This window comes from Oryzias melastigma, linkage group LG21 (assembly GCF_002922805.2).
Source record: "Oryzias melastigma strain HK-1 linkage group LG21, ASM292280v2, whole genome shotgun sequence".
NCBI lineage: Eukaryota > Metazoa > Chordata > Actinopteri > Beloniformes > Adrianichthyidae > Oryzias > Oryzias melastigma.
The window spans coordinates 11,027,415-11,044,801 of NC_050532.1; the positions used below are offsets into that span (position 1 = coordinate 11,027,415).

Genomic DNA, 17,387 nt, shown 5'->3' on the forward strand with positions numbered 1-17,387 from the left:
TATTTTCTAAATGCTGAGAAATTCGGGCAGAAACGTATCCATCATGAAATGCTACGATTGGCTCAGATTTTATTAATCTGCAGAACAACTCCAAAGACACATTCAAGGTAATGAAGAACAATCTTCAGCATAAAGAACGGCTTTCTGGAAATGATGGCGTGGCCCTTAGAGTCTTGAGATAAACATCACGGAGTGTGTCTGAGAATGCATGAAGAAACAGGAGGATGTGAGAAAGTCAACATCCACTAAAGATTATGGGTTAACTCTCCAAGGAGTTTTGACAACCTACCAGTTGAGGTTCTTCAAAAACTAGGAACAAGTGTACCAAGAAAAACCAAGAAAGGGTGATTTAGATTTCTCTTTTGTTCCTTCCTTGCATTTTGTTGATTAATGAAAATAAATAATTAGGTCTTCTATTTTTGAAAGCATTCCTTGTTTACAACATTTTCCCTCCTACCTAAAACCTTTGCACAGTACAATAGTGTTTAAAGACCTACTGGGTAATGGATCAGGAGCAGATGAAAACCCACAATTTGAAAAAGTTTGGGTTTGTGACACAGCAACTGCCATGGGCGGGCCAAAGTCTCCCTTCTCTAATTCTGATGCAGACATATTGATCCAGTAATGTCTTCATTTTCCTCGTCAGAACTGTCATCTGGCTCACAACTGTACGGCTAGATATCTCCAACATTGTTTGCCCTTTTTTTGCTTCTCTAATGTAGTTTAGGGCTTGTGAGGGGCTATAACCTAGTGGGAGAGAGTGCAAACAAAGGGCTGATGGGAAAATAGCAACGCTAACGTCCAAATAGCTCTGTCCACAACCCAGAGGCAAATTTCTAATGAGCTCCTGATGCTTTGAAAAAAAATATCATAAAAAAGCGACACGGGCTTTTTGGCTAAAAACTGCATATTAAAAGACCACTGGGAACGCTTTTACAATAGAAAAAAATAGTTAGAGTGGGACTTTAACCTACAACAATTTTGATCTAATTTTTTTTTACATTTGACCATGAAAACTTTCTTTTATAAAAAAAAACAACAATTTTTTTCTAAAAGTTCTCAATAATTTTTGTCTCTGAAACGTATTTCTCTTTTATGCAGTTTGCTGAGGCTGAGGCCTACTTTACGCCCTGCACCAATGACAACACTGTGAACAACCGCTTGGTATGTGCACATCTGTTACTGAAAAGAAACTACATTTACTGTGTTCAGCCTCACTGGTGAAGGCACTATGCTAAGTTTTGTACCTGTTACTGAGCAAACACTGTCATGTTTGTGCAGAGTGAGCCACTGTATGTACCAATGAAGTTTCAGGATGTACCCAGCGAACACTCGGACTACTTAATACATGACTGTGAATCTTGTGAGTACAGAGTAAAACTTCATTTTTGTCTAGTAAGAGATTTTACAGTCCTGCAGGTGGTTGCAGGTTTTCTGTATTAATTTAAATAAAATGGAGAACATAGTAGGCATACAATTTCAGCAAAATTATTTCACTGATAATCACTCATTAAGTCACACAGTCTTAATATTGGGAGTTAAGTAGTCATTATTATGATTAAGATGATCCAGAAAGTGGGCTTTTCTTATCTGTATCTTTTAGGGATATGAAGCTTTTCCGGTAAGATTAGTATTGGCTGGAATTTAAACAATATTATTGTAGCTGCTATTTATCTGTGGCTAAAATGTGTTTTTAATATAAGAATGAATGTTTACAAAGTTAAAGAAGCCCTGTGTCTCTAAATGATCAGTTTTAAGATTTTCAAGTTTTCAATTTCAAATGAAAAATATATTCTTTTGCTTTGGTTTTTCATAGAATCCTACACAAGTGCAGAGATTATCAATTTCTGTAATTTTCTTGCAGATGAAGAGAACAAAAATAAATACATAAGCTAAGATGTTTAATGCAACAGACAAGACAACATAGTGGATTATTCTAGATTGTCCCTTGTTATAAATGTAAGCGTGTGGTTGCGTGCCCCTGCTGCACTGCCATCCCATCCAAGGTAGATCCCACCTTTGTCCCAACAGTGGCTGGGATAGGCTAAAGCAACCTCATGTGCCCAATATGTATTTAACCTGTTTGGAAAATGAATAGGGGAGTTGAAAATGTGCAGTTTTGTTAAAATAAGAGTCATTATGAGAAAGTATGTGTTCACTGCACACCAGCTGCTGTGATGACATGATTTTTGTCTATATTCATGAAACACACTTAAAGTATCCATTGACAATACTTTATTGGAAATTGATCACATTTTTAAGTTTTTGGCTTAAAGATCTATATTTGAGTTGTAGTGAACACATTTACTTTTTTTTTTGCCAATATTGATCTGAATATTTATTCAGTAAACCTAATTTGACAGAAATTAATGTTACTTTTTCACAGGAGAGGGCAGTATTGATCTATAAAATTATTTAAAATGCTTCAGAGCGCTATTGCTTTCAGCAATCAGACGCAATTTCTTCAGGAATTGCAAATCTAGTTTAGAAATGAGCTTTTGGTCAACTAACCTAGAACATCTAACCTTGTATTTATAGCCAAGTTTAAATTGTTTCACTATTTTTTTCTTTCTTTTAAGCCTCTTAACAAAATTTGTGATTGAGCTCAGTTTTCCGGTCTTTTATTGGTGCTTTTCTACAAACCTGTAGCTTTTAGTTGCATATATTCCTTGCCAATTTGATTTAATTTAAGTGTTTATCACATATGTAATTAACTCAGCTTATCCTCATCTTAGTTGTACATTAAATCCTAATGATTCTGACATTTTGCATAAAGCAAATAAATTATAATGTTGTTAATGAAAAAAAGACAATTAATTAAATTAGTTTTTATTATATTCTGACATTTAAATATAAATAGCTTTGTTTGCTGCAAATATTTAGTCTTCTTTCTGCTCCCCCAGCACCAAAAAAGCAGCGGGTCCGCTTCAGTAATATTATGGAGGTGCGCCAGTTGCCGTCCACTCAAGCCCTGGAGGCCAAGCTGTCCCGCATGTCCTATCTAGCTGCCAAAGACCATGAGGCCATGCTGCGCTCTGTGGCAAAGCTAACCATCACAGATGTGGCAAAAATCAGCTTCTTTTTCTGCTTTGTGGTGAGTTGAAGGCATCTGGAGTTACAGTATTTGAAGAAACACATTTTTAATTGAGGTCTGTTAAAGTTTAGATTTTGTAACACAGGCGAACTTTGTTATCTCTGTTTGTTTTGCAGTGGTTTCTGGCTAACCTGTCATACCAGGAAGCCCTGTCAGGCACACAGGTTGCTATTGTTAACATTTTGTCATCTACTTCAGGTATCTCATTGTTCTTTTATTGTCCAAACTGTATTTCTTTATTGACAAACTCAATTTTTTTCACTACATGTTTCGTTCTAATAAACCTCTTTATGTCTCCCCCAACAGGACTCTTCACACTCATCTTTGCATCCATATTTCCCAGCAACAGCAGTGACCGTTTCACCCTGTCTAAACTACTTGCAGTGGCTCTGAGGTATTCATTTTTCACAAGCTTTCTTCTGAATTTATCGGGGAGAATATAATTTTTTCAAATATTCTTCAAGTGAGACAAACTCTCCAACCTGAGCTTGATCTTTCAGCGTCTCTGATTGTTTATGACACCTTATGCATGCTCTGTCAAATGCATCTCTTTCCCTGCTAGGAGTTGCTAATTATACCGAATAGAGTCTGACCCAGTCGAACAGATAAGTTCTCCCAGTGTGACCATTACCAGCCAGCTCAGCAGAGCCACTACATAAAAAACTTACCTATTTTTGATGGATGTTTATAAAAATCCAAATTATGTACTTCTCTCTGTGTCAGATGCAAATCCTCCAACTTAAACCAAAATTCTGATGCCAAATATTTGAAAGTTGTACTCAAAGTTTTTTTATAAATGAAAAGTCTCACTCTGATCATCTTTTGGTCTATTTTAAAAGAGTTCCCACTCTTTTAATTATGATTATGCCGTTATTAGCCAAAATCTAACTATGACATAGTTTTTGCAGAGCGGCAGTAGTTCATCAGAAAATCGCCTGACATGTGGGTGAGACTTTTGGCCTAGAATAAACGTGCCTAGACTTCCCATCATCCCTTTGTTTACACTCTCTCCTGCTAGCTTACAGCCCCTTACAACCCCAACCTAACATAAGCGGTGCAGCAAAAATAGCGAGTAATATCGGAGAGATATCCAGCCGTACAGTTTAGAGCCAGATACCAGCGTGGACGAGAAAAATAAATACGTACTTGGATCTAGTCGTCTGCAAGGGGATGCATCAGGTTTTTTCTAAAGGCATTTTTTCATCTGCTCTTTATTTTGAACAAATTCAATACAGAAATACTCAGAAATACAATTTTAATCTTAATTTTCTTTCTATGTCCTCCATCATGAGAAAAAAAAGATACAAGAGCATAATTTTCATTGATGGGGATCTTTTTATGCACTCTGGTGAATCTGTTTTAAATGGAGTTGTCAATATTTTTATTACTTCTTAAAAATTCTGTCATTAAAAAGTGTTTTTTTTTTAGGTATTGCTAATGTAATTGCCAGCTACCTTTTATAAGATGACATCTTTTATTATGACAAAACAATTTTTTTAAGTTGTCAAAAACAGTGGTACATGTGACCCCTTTACATTTTTTTTTAATAATTTTGTGTGATAATAGAAAGAGAGAGAGAAAACTTTTTTATCCTGACATTTATTTCTCTGTTGAGATTAAGAAAATAAGCAAAGTTTCTTCAAACCAGAATTTTACTTTTTATTTTTTTGCAAAGTAATTCATATTTTTTATCTGTATTGTTCAGCATGGGCGGTGTTGCACTTGTGAGCATCTCCAGCATGGACAGCCTTGATGGGAACGGTGTCAGAGGTACAGCCGTTTCTGTTTTTATTCCTTCCTTTCTCTAAACAGAAGGTTTTCAAACTGTAGCCTATAAATGATGCAGCTGAAGAACTTTGAATGTAATCAAGTGAAACTCTTTTTTGAAGGTTGTCTGTGGTCACTGGCTGGGGCTGTGCTGTATGCCGTCTACATTGTGATGATCAAAAGACGGGTGGATCGAGAAGACAAGCTAGACATTCCAATGTTTTTCGGTAAGCATTTCTCCTTTGTACTTTACTGTCTTAAGAGTTTTTTTTCTTTCTAAGTATGTGCCAGTTTTAGCAATTACTCTGTTACCTTTAAATTTCTGTGAACTTATAACAGACACAAAATCCTTGTAGAAGTCTTCAAAGTTGCCCTTATTAAAGCTGCTGTGTGTCTCTCAGGGTTTGTGGGTTTGTTCAACCTGCTGCTGCTGTGGCCCGGCTTCCTCCTGCTTCACTACACCGGCTTCGAGTCCTTCGAGCTGCCCAGTCAACTCGTGTGGACGTACATCCTCATCAACGGCCTCATCGGAACAGTTCTTTCCGAGTTTCTCTGGCTCTGGTGAGAGGTTGACCATTTATTCATCAGTTTTATATCAACACGGAAAGAAAACAATATTTTTTTTTTTATGTAACAGGGGCTGTTTTCTTACATCGTCTCTAATTGGGACTCTGGCCCTCAGCCTCACCATCCCACTCTCTATTCTAGCAGACATCTGCATGCAGAAGGTAAGTTTCCTTCTAACTCATCTATATATATATTGAGATTTGTGTTCTTAAAATATATTAGCTGTTGAGAAATGAAGTTTATTAAAGTTTTACATAGTGGCATAGTTTATTTTTAAGGCTATAAAATACATAAAGTTGTTTCTTCTTAACATCTTTATATTGGAATCATATTTTTCTGATTTACTAGCTATTTGTGGGCTGCACGGTGGCGCAGTGGTTAGCGCTCTTGCCTCACAGCGAGAAGGCCCCGGTTCGACTCCTGGCTGGGACCTTTCTGTGTGGAGTTTGCATGTTCTCCCCGTGCATGCGTGGGTTTTCACCGGGGACTCCGGCTTCCTCCCACCATCCAAAAACATGCTTCATAGGTTAATTGGTGACTCTAAATTGCCCCTAGGTGTGAATGTGAGAGTGGATGGGTGTGTGATTGAGGCCCTGAGACAGGCTGGCGACCTGTCCAGGGTGTACCCCGCCTTCGCCCATCAGTAGCCGGGATAGGGACAAAGCGGTCAGGAAAATGAATGAATGAACTAGTTATTTGTTTGAAAAAATTATTCTCTAAATGTTCCCTCCTATATTGATCAGATGTCTGACTTAACCCACATCTGCATGTTTACAGGTGCGCTTCTCCTGGTTATTTTTTGCTGGGGCGCTGCCTGTCTTTATATCCTTCTTCATCGCCGCACTATTAAGCCACTACAACAACTGGGATCCAGTATTGGTGGGGCTGAGGAGGTTATATTCTTTCATTTGCAGAAAACACCGTATTCAAAGGTAGTTAATGTTCAGTTTTATATTTTGGTTACAGACACATTTTAAGTTTAGAAACTTGCTCTTTAGATGAACAAATTAATTGAAACTCACCTGTTTGTTGTTATCTGAAGCAGAGATATGTTGCTTCTGTGTTTGTGCTCCTTATGTTTAAAATTTGTGACATGCTTACCCTAAAATATGATTTTTTTTTGTATTAAAATCACTAATTTCCTTTTTTATCTTTATAAATGTTAAAGCTTTTAAGTGTTCAAACGGAAGTGAATTGTTTGCTTCTATTTTGACATACTGCCATATTAAAAAAAAGAAGACTTTCCCATTACACACTCAATCTTTTTATTCTCTGACATTCTCACAAGGATAATGGACTCCATTTGTAGCTGCAGCCTCACTTAGTAAAGTCTGTAATCAGCTACACATGCTTGACTGACTAACCTTTTGGCAGCAGTTTCTCGCTCCATGCTTCTGTGAATGCTTGCTCCAGTCTAGTTAGGGATGATTATAATAATGATGGTTGTCAGGAGAATGACTGTGATGATAATTTACAAACAACTTCCTTCCTCCAGACTGCCAGAAGACTCTGAACAGTGTGAAAGCCTGATTCCTCTGAACACAGTCTCTCCCAGTGAAGCCAGCTTCCTTTCGTGATACATCTGTGAGTACGCAATGCATTACCCTCTTCCTGTGCGGCCTTAACTCTTTGAATATGCTTTGAGGATATTCATATTAATCTGATACAGTTCAAATACTGAAAAATATATTGGTGAAATTATAATGAAATTGTTGATAGCATACAGCGTTGCATGGATTCTCAAACAGAGAAGCTCTAACAATTGTTCTGCCTCTCCTGGAGGGAGTTTCACTTCGGCCACTAGGTGGCGATCAATCTATAGGATTAGACCTTATTCCAGAAGAAGAAAGTATGAGAAAAAACGGTACTTTCAGACCACAAATGGTTACTTTAGAAACATATTTGTTTAAAAGAGTTTGGTAAATTCATGCCTGTGAATTTAACAGAGCGTTTGTATTAGCCGTCCTATGGGAAATCCCATTACAGGTTAGCATCAAGCTAGCATGCTTTAGAATTATGCATTAGATCGATCTCTACTTTTTTGGATCGATTATTGATTAAGCTTAGATTGATTCAGATCAATTTGATCAACCCAGCCTTACTAAATATTTAAAAAAACAGACAGGAATTTAATTTTAAATTAGCTCTAAAGTGGATTTATTCCTCCAAATAGATTTTTCTCTGAAAACTGTTGTAAGGTGAGATCAGCGTTTGGAGATTCTGGTCGGCATAAGAAACAGACAACCAGCCTGACAGGCTGTCAAACATGTAATTCTTTAGCCAGAAGATGGCCGCCCACTTCACAAAGCCTTCTTCTGGTTGAAGTCAGTTTACTCTCCACTTATTCAAATGTTACTTGAACTTTTCTCATCCTCTTTCCAATCCTTCAAGTAATTACCAGCAGAGCCGAAAGGTATTTGGAATTCATTATGCTGTTTCTCATAAGGGGAATGAAAGAATGGACACACTACAGCCTGTCTATGCTTCTTCAGCATAGTATCAGTGAACATTTAGGCCTAAAATACAGGATTGTTCATTTCTCTTCTCAATTTATTTTAATGTTTATCAGGTTTGTTTTGTGGACAGTTTCATTTGATTCATAAACCAAAAAATATTGATCTTGAACGATCTTGACATGGCTTGTAAAAGCTGTCGCATTTTAATTACATTAGTTTTACAATGGAAAGAAATTAGTTATTTTGAAAGACTGCATGATAAAACTGCACATCAGAAAATTAAAATCAAATTTATATTTTGGTTTCTAGTTCTTTCACTTATGTTGCTACAATAAGAAAAAAGGTTTTTCCACAGTAGAACCTAAATGACATTAGGAGGCATTTTTATCCTGGTAAAATCTTTCCTTCCATTAAAAATCCTTGGGATACATTTTTTGTGCAAAGATTGGTATAAAAAAATCCATTTAAACAACTGAGACTGTGATTGGCTACAAACACAAATAAACACATATAATACCATACATTTACTAATATTATTTGAAATTTACTAGAGGTGTAATGATTAGTTTTGACAAGAATTCGATTTGTTTAACTATTTTTTGGTTCCTGATACGATTCATAGTACGTATTGCTGACTTAAAAGGTTAATATTTTTCAATGAATTGCAAATAAATTTACATTTTTTAATTGAAATATTGCTGTATAATTCTACTTGATTTGCTTTTAGGGGATTAATATTCACTTACAGACATGCTAGGGCTTTTTTTGCTTTCTATGAGTGTTTTTAATCAAATCTTTTCTTTCCTGAAGGTGATGACCACGGATTTGGCTGAGAAAACAATCTGGAAACTATCAGAGACAATGAACTTACCTTTGTGCCTCTTATAAATGTAGTTTGATTTTACAGCACTTTTTAAAATCCCCTTCATTCACTCTTGTCCCTTCTATTTCAGCATTTTTATTTTTTGCATTGTTGTCAGCAGAGACAGACATTCAGATTTATCTATTTTTGTGCAAAGAAACTTTACGGTACAACAAGGTGCTGAACTTTATTTAGTAAAAGGTCATGTGACCCGGTAAACGGTACACGATGAGCTTGCTCACGACATTGACAGAGGAGGTACTTTTGTCATGTTGTTTTTGAAAGCTGAATATTGGATAGCACTTTGTCTTTTGTCAACAAAGTGCTGGATGTTGGTCCACTTCTTCGTGGGCCTTTGGAGGACGTGCTGCTTTTTTTTCAAGTGTGAAGTGTAGATACAACACATCATCACAAGACTGTATGGAGCCTATACTGTCATAAAATGGTTTCCCATGAAGGATCTATTGCCTCTGGTTTCATCATCCGCACCTTCAGAAATGAGTCCTCTTTAACGCATTGTTTAAAAAAAATCACAATTTTTTTTCTTGGGGCTATATAGGCCTAATGCGAGCGAAAACATACATTTGGTGTGTTTTACTGGTTTGCATAAACATGTTTCCTGGCTAACAATCAATCAGAATATTTAAAGTGACTATATCAATCTATCAGTGTTTTGCTGTTTATCTTTTTTTTAATTTAGAAAACAACTGTGATTTAATGATCACATCCCTCTGCCAAGGAAAACCTCCTATGCCTTTTCAATATGGTTAGTTTGAGCATAAACATGGTAGCAAGAGGTGAACTCTACAGCGGAACATGAACAAAGAGTTTTTGTGAAACTTCAATAACCACTGCAGAAATATTTGTTATTTTCTATGTATCATAGTAAATATATCAACTGAAAAGAATTATATTTTACTTGGGGTTCAGATTATAAAACATAAGCCGGGCTGGTGTATCTGTTAAAATTGACTTTTCATAAGACAACACTAAGTATATTTGCTGTTTTTGTGATCTTGTGTGTTGATAAAAAGCACTTTTTTCACTTAATATTCATCGTCTGTCATTTAGTGCAGCTTGTAAACACTACGAATGAGAAAAATTCTCTCTCTTGTTGAATGTTAAGTCTGTGCTCTTTGTCTGTTATTTTATTCATAATTCTTTTTTTTTTCCGATTGGATTTGTTGAAAAAACAGGTAAGAATAAACTCACAAATTGGACCTGTTGAAACTACAAGTCACCTACTTTCACATCGTCAAAACAGATTTTCCAGAAGACTCAACCATGTTTCCCATCTTTATTCATTTTCCTTTCATCATTGGTGCTTGTTAAATCATGGATAATTGTTTTCTTTCTCAGGTTCTTTTTTGGTTTTGTCATTGGTTTTCTTTGTTTTTATTATACGTGAATAAAGATGTTTGTACAATCTGAAAATAAAATCCAAAAAATGTGGTGATGGCAAATTCACTCTTATTATCAGAAGTTCTTGTATAATTGTGTAATTTTTTTACATCTGTTTTTATTCTTTAGTGCACTATTAAACTTATTTTGAAAAGATCTGTGTTAGGTTGTTAATTTATCAAAAAAAAAAATGTTATGTAATCTCTTAAATGACCAAAAAAGAAAAATGGAAAGAAAAAGACTTAAAAGTCTAAAAAGGCATATGTGGGTTAATACTTGACATAAGAACACATGGTGACATCAGTGTAACTAAAAAATATCTGAGATGTTTTCTGTGGTAAACATGGTTTGTGGTATTTTCCAAAAAGTATTTTTTTAGGGAAAAATTGGTTCTGGATGCCTATGGGTTAAATAAAAAAAAAAGTTATAACATCTTGTTATGCGTAATAACAAAAATGGAAATGACATAAACTGCAGCATTAAGTAGATTTTACATGGAAGTTAAGCAGATCAAGTTTGAAATCTTAAAAAAAGAAAGCATTTATGAGAGAAAATAAATCAGACCTTTGGTTAGATTTCTACTAACACTTATAATTCCAGCATGAGCAGAAATGAAGCTTAAAATGAAGGACAGAAGTTGATATAAAGGTTTCTAACAGTTAACTAGCTCTTTTTGATGTAAGCAGAAAATCATCTAATGATTTCTTTAAGAAATTACTCCTGGTACTGAAACCCAGTGCCTTAAATTTATGTTTATGTAGTGAAACTACAATCCTAGTTATTACAGTCTTTAAATTAGGAAAATATATGGTATAATTTTCAACAAAACTGGTCTTAAATTGTGCAGTTTTTGAAAAAAAAAAACTGATACCTAACATTTCTGAACTCATGGAAAAAGAAATGGCTGATGAGTGCAGCTCAATAATTGCTATTTGTATTTATTGGGGGTCTGCTTGCATCACACAGTGACTGCAAACCTTGTTTTATCTCCTAGTCTGTTGAACAGTCAACTGGTATCACTAAGCAAGAACAAAAATTAAGTTATTTATGATGTTTTACCCTAAGAGCAATTTTTTGCAAATTATCTACGTGGAATTTTACAGCATCTCTTTTACTTAAGCCTAAAGGTAAACCTAAGTACCTAAGAAAACTCCCATTAACAACCAGACCGGTTTTAATTTAAGTTGTTCTGTTAAAAAAACAAACAAAAGATAGAGTGGTTGATTTCTGATAGAAAGATTACAGGTTTGATTTCTTCTGTGCTTGCCTGTGTGTTGAACTGTCCTCTGAGCATCACATTGCTCCTGGTGGTAACAGTTTGACACCAGGGATGACAACGGAGCCTCTATCAGTGTATGCTTTGGGATTTAATCAAAGTTGAAAAATGCTACACAAGTACACCCCATTTACAAAAAATAAAAAAATAACACATAAAAAAATATTTTAAAGTTTTTTTTCTTTTGCAGGTGAAAAAACTTGATATTTTACTTTTACTGTCCATATTCATGGGGTTCTTTTGAATCATAGTGCACCCGACACACATGGACAGACAGCACACACTAAGGGACAATTTAGAATCCCCAATATACCTAGTAGGCATGTTGTTGGACTGGGAGTTCCTGGAGAAAGCCCACACATGAACGAGGAGAACAAACACCACACAGAAAAAGGTCCCGCCTGGAATTCAAACCAGGACCTTCTCACTGTGAGTACAGTGTTAGCCTCTACTCCACCATGCAGCCCTAGTGTATTCAAAGATGCAAAAACTGCTATTTTCTTTTCTAACCAAGGCAGTCAGTCTTTATCAGCAGGCATGCATGAAGACAGTTCTTCCCTGCTCAGGGGAGCCTTTTACTTAAACTGTGATGCCAGGTGGAAACTGTGTGTTCAGTGGAAGGTTCATGATCATAATGAAAAGAACTCAATTCAAACGTGAAAGGTAATTTTGAATAGTCTGAAGTTTTTTAAAAGTCATTCCAGCTTTTGAATTTTGCTTCAGATAGTCTAAATTCTGACATTTCTTTTTTTCTTTGCTTTAAACTCAATTTCAGCAGGAGGTGGTTACGTACGTTCAGTTGTTTGCCGATCGCTAAATAAACCCCAGAAGAGGAAGAAGTTATCTGCAGGTCAGTTTGCTCGGATTCTTCCTTCCATCCATCTTCTTAACCCGCTGAATCCCTTTCAGGGTCACAGGGTTGCTGGAGCCTGTCTCAGCTCTACTACTGGGCGAATTTGGGATGCACCCTGAACAAATCAGTTGATTCTTTAATTGTGTGAATTTAGTTTGGGTTTGTCTCGTGATTGATGTCAGTTTTCTTCCATTTAGTAGGCTATGTTTGATTGACCCACAAACAAGATGTTTATTCTGCATGAAAGCAATCTTTTGTAACATAAACAAACAAAAAAAAAATGTGGTGATAATGTAAGTTAAAAAATTGACTCTTCTGTGCAGCAGTGTCTGCTTAATTTCAGCAAAGTTCCTGTTTAAAAAACTAACATTTACTATCTGTCTTCTTATGCGGTCGACCAAATGCTTCTTTGAAGTTGTACATCTAGGGTTGAAAAATATTGCTATCTGGTAGTTTAAAGCATTTACACAAAAACTAACAAATAGAAAGAGTCTGTTTGGCCTCAGTGCATTATGAAAAGAGGCAATAGCCATTTATTTAGTTTGCTCATGCTCTGATTAAGACCTTCCAGAGGTTTTAGGTAGTCTATAACATGGTTCAATCTTACAACTCATGTTAACTGGGAATTAGTTGCTTCTTTTAACGGTTGATTCCTAAATTTCTTGCTGTTTTAGGGGTCTATGGCAAACTGGAATGGATCTGAATGCCCTTTTGTATAATTTAAAGCTCAAAAACACATCAAATAAATTTACTAATGGGATAATGACAGCAGAAAACCTTATTTACTCTCCTTTCCTACTGATAGGGTTTTTGAACTGTCATTTAAATGTTTCTTTTTCTTCTTTTAATCAGAATTTACAGTCTCTGACGGAAACGTTTCTTCTATAAAGTCTCTATTTGCCTGATTTTTAGCTACAACTCATTTTTGACTAACCTTGCAATCTCTGCCAAAACTTAAAGCATAATATGCATGTAAACAGAAGGCCCATTAGGACTGATAAGAAATGAAACCAAGCCCCGCTGCCTCTGGTGCTGTTTAATGTTTAACTGCCCTGCCCACGTAGGAGGGAGGAGGAAATTTGTGTGAGTTAAATGTGAGTGAACACTTTGCTCAGACCGAGGCCAAGGCGAATGAATCTGCGTGAGCCGTGAAGACTCTCTGGGGGTCCTACGTTTTCATCTGAACTTCGAGGAGATGGAACAAGACCGGAATCGAGCCCTGTATGTGATAAGCTGCTGAGTAACTGTGAGTATAAAAAGGTCACAGACGGTTCTAAAAAGCCCAATCATTGTGGAGTCAGAGATACATGTGAGATCCCACCAACAGGGACACGCGTCTCGGAGAAACTGGAATAATTTGAGACTGAGAACAGTTTTCTCTACAAACTGCTTGTAAAAAGTGTCCTCTGGATCTTGGCACAAATCACAGGGACTGTGCCCAGCAGAGCTGATAAGGTAATCAAAAGACGGGAAAATCTTTGCTCACCACTGTTACAATGACTGACGAAACCACGCTGCCAGAAGAGAAAGACTGGAGGAAACTGGAACCCAACTACACAGTTAAGACTATCTTGACGATTGTGTACAGTCTCATTCTACTGACGGGCATTGTGGGTAATTCAGTCACTATCAGAGTGACACAGGTGCTGAGGCGTAATGGCTACCTTCAGAAGAACGTCACTGACCACATGGTTAGCCTGGCATGCTCCGACCTGTTGGTGCTCCTCATCGGCATGCCTGTGGAGCTGTACTTCGCCATCTGGTTCCCCTTCTCATCCTCATCGGGGAACGTCTCCTGCAAGATCTACAACTTTCTGTTTGAGGCCTGCAGCTATGCCACCATCCTCAACGTGGCCACTCTGAGCTTTGAACGCTATTTTGCCATCTGTCACCCATTTCGCTACAAAGCTTTGAGTGGAAAGCGCACCTCTGCCCTGATCACCTTTGCCTGGGTGGTGTCTCTGCTTGTAGCCTTGCCACTGCTGATTGCCACCGGAACACAAGGATTCATACCAACCCGAGCAGACACACCCGACCAGAATCTGACCTTCTGCACCAACCTGAGGGAGCACTGGGTGATGTACAGAGTCAGCATATTTGTGGCTTTTATCGTCTACATGATCGTGTTGATCGGTGTGGCCTTCATGTGCCGGGCCATGATCCTGGTTCTGCAGAAACCTATGGGACCTGTGGAAACAGGCATCAATGGAAATGAGAGTTCAACCAAACATGAAAGTTCTGCAGTCAAGACATCAAGAAAGCAGACAATCATTTTTCTGGGTAAGTTACATAATTTATATTAGATACATCGGGTTTAAAGCTAAATTACTGTAAGGCTTGTTTCCTTTTATTTGTCAGACTTACTATATATTTATTTTAAATGATCATTTTGGTATAAGTTCAGTACCAACCAACACCCCTGGCGGAGCCGGTTGGGTTTATCATGCATTTTGTGCTACAAGCATCAAATTTGGCATGGATTTACATTAATAAAATATGGGATGTTCAAGCACAAAATGTGTCTTGAAACTTGAGGGGTACCTACAGAATGCTATTTTATATATATGTATATATTTATAAATGTAAAAATCTTGGATGTTCTCATGGCTAACGTACTCCTCTGAAAGAGTGGACCCTTAAGAACATCCATGCAAAACTTGGTATTTGTGCACAATTATTTAAAAAAAACAACAGCTCCACTATAACTCCCCTGTCCAAATTTGAAGCAAACCTGCTGCAGTTCCACCAAAAACCACAAGACAGAAGTAGCAAAAGGGAACAATCATCCTTAACTCCCATAAAAAAGCATTTACCGCTTTTTTTCAAGGACTATTTGAATATGTATTCCTTTACTTCCTATATTTAATAAGTTGTTTTGATCTTATTAGTGCTCACATATTTACACAGATTTAAGGGCATGTTTTTTATTTTTTAATTAAATCGGCAGGTGCCCCCCCCTCCACCACCACCACTACCATTGAGTGGAAACTGCAATTAATGTGCCCTTCCCTCTTAAAACTTTATTTGGCCATACAGAATCCAATTAATACTGTGAGAAATTCTATGCTGAGTTATTTATGTCTGTAGTTCTATGACTATTATGAAATTATTTCTTTTTTCCCCTTCTCTTTCTGTATCCACCACTCTTTCAGCACACCTTTCTTTAACAACACCTTATTTCCTTTACTACACTATCCTTAAAAAACATCCAAGAAAATGTGTTTCTGTTGCAAGATAAAATATGAAATTTGAAGACATTTCTAAATTTAAAGCACCATTTATATACATAGTTAATAATGAAACCATTATAAAGCACTGACAGATTTAAGGACTCTCAAACTCGATGTTGTTAAAGTTGTGACCAATTTACAAAAGGTTGTGTTTAAAGAGTAATTTTTGTTTTAAAGTCCCGAATTTGCAGACTAAATATCTCACATTAAGATTAAAAGCATTTGATTGTAGATATCAGTCTGTGTTATGTGATAAAAGTGAACAGATCTAAAGTCCTCACTGCTCATGGATTTTTGTTAAGTCTTTCATGTTTCAAAAAGCAGATTATCAGTGTTTTACTTTAGAGCAGAGAACAAGAATGATATAAAATGCCTGTAAGGATTTCAGAAGGAGTGGGGGTCAGCAGCTTGCCAACTAAGATTACATTTTTAAAAGTGAATATGCAGAGTATGAGGCATGCACGAAGTGAAGGGCTCATGGTTCAGGTTGGGGCTTTGTCTTGGTCTACTAGTTATCAGCTTACACTGGACACAAGAAGATAGAGACACTTTATAGTGGCTGTTCGAATGCTCCACTGCAGACGGGCTGAAATAAAAGTCGCTGAATTCCCAGGGTTTCCAAGTCATACAGCAATTCCGTCACAGATGGTGATCGCAAAAATATACAGCTGAATGAGAAAAGACACAAGAACAAAACTCCAAAGACTGGTGAAGGGATAAAGCTGGATTACATGTTTTTTTCCTTGTCTAGTTTGAAACATGGGTGAAAAGAAGCACAAATGATATTTATGACCATAAAAATGCAACATTTGCCAGTAATTTTATAGTACAAAAAAACGTGGTCCTGGCTCAGATCCAATTGGGGCCTTCATATTTAGGAGGTTTTCCACATCCAGTACAGAGAGAGAAACGGACTGATCATCCCCTCTGCTATAACAGACCAAATAGGAAGCACCCGCTTGTCCCAGTTAGCCAAAATCCCATAGACTTCTTTAACAAATAAACAGTTATTACTCAGTCACTCTGTTTATCTGAATAACCATTCTTGCTCTGGTGTCTTTTTTTAGCATGGTCTTGCTAAGCTATTTTTAATGATATATTTACATTATCTCAAGTCATTCAAGTTATAAACTAGCCAATCAAATGCTTCAATAAAAGTATGTGGTGCCTGCCGGCTCCTCCTCAAAAGTTCGAAGCGTTTGACAGATTATCTGACTTTTTGCGCACTAACATCATCTGGTCCCAAAATGGTAAAATTTGTACCGCAGAAAAATAGTGACTGAAATGACTTCCTTTTGTTGAAACCCGGGGTAACAGCCTTGTTTTGTCCATCCCTATTCATGTCAATATTTCTTCCTGAGCATGTGCTGGTGTTTTATATGGGCCAAAGGGATGAACTATGACACAATTACAGCTCATCTGTTATTTTAGGATAAAAATGTAGATTCAAGAAGATGTTTGTCTAAACTTTGGTCATTGATAGTTAATAAAAATGCTCCTTTTCTACATTTGTATAATTGGCTTTCGTTTGCGTATTTTGAAATATTTTTGTTTGGCCCCATAAGCGATTTTTGGCCCCTTTTCGTTCATGTGGGGGGAGTGAAATTTTGGCTCAAGGGCGCAGAAAGATAGAATGTTAAAGCAAAAACAAAATGGTCCTTGCAGTCAGTAGACTGCTGCTGCGGGCCATAATTACCAGAAAATCACAAGAAAAATGCGACTAGAACATGTTAAAAACACAATTTTCATTGAAGTGGGTCTGCCCCAGGTGTGTGACAACAATTGAACTTTTAAAAACTAATATTGGAGCTTGATATTTAAACCAAAGTTCCATTTTAGTTTTGGATATTTAGATGTTTCTGCTATAAATTTGTGCAACAC

General features: G+C 36.7%; 2 protein-coding genes across 7 annotated transcripts in view; both read left to right on the forward strand.

Annotated features, from left to right (window-relative positions):
- Positions 1–10,303, forward strand: part of LOC112155030 (solute carrier family 35 member F5) — a 15,153-nt gene extending 4,850 nt beyond the window's left edge. For 4 of the 5 annotated variants that reach the window (XM_024286396.2, XM_024286392.2, XM_024286393.2 and 1 more), the window contains exons 4-15: positions 1,102–1,164; positions 1,282–1,363; positions 2,904–3,094; positions 3,211–3,292; positions 3,401–3,488; positions 4,800–4,864; positions 4,984–5,088; positions 5,263–5,422; positions 5,499–5,589; positions 6,206–6,360; positions 6,924–7,012; positions 8,695–10,303. In XM_024286396.2, coding sequence (XP_024142164.1) covers positions 1,102–1,164; positions 1,282–1,363; positions 2,904–3,094; positions 3,211–3,292; positions 3,401–3,488; positions 4,800–4,864; positions 4,984–5,088; positions 5,263–5,422; positions 5,499–5,589; positions 6,206–6,360; positions 6,924–7,005 — 1,164 coding nt within the window. In that variant the 3' untranslated portion in view covers positions 7,006–7,012; positions 8,695–10,303. The remainder of the gene's footprint in view (positions 1–1,101; positions 1,165–1,281; positions 1,364–2,903; positions 3,095–3,210; positions 3,293–3,400; positions 3,489–4,799; positions 4,865–4,983; positions 5,089–5,262; positions 5,423–5,498; positions 5,590–6,205; positions 6,361–6,923; positions 7,013–8,694) is intronic. The other variant, XR_002920742.2, reaches the window with a different exon arrangement.
- Positions 10,304–13,352: 3,049 nt separating this feature from the next.
- The window catches only part of gpr39 (G protein-coupled receptor 39), a 24,845-nt gene continuing 20,810 nt past the window's right edge, over positions 13,353–17,387 (forward strand). Inside the window, exons 1-2 of one of the 2 annotated variants that reach the window (XM_024287316.2) lie at positions 13,353–13,522; positions 13,604–14,556. In XM_024287316.2, coding sequence (XP_024143084.1) covers positions 13,773–14,556 — 784 coding nt within the window. In that variant the 5' untranslated portion in view covers positions 13,353–13,522; positions 13,604–13,772. Of the gene's footprint in view, positions 14,557–17,387 lie in introns of both variants that reach the window. The other variant, XM_036209697.1, reaches the window with a different exon arrangement.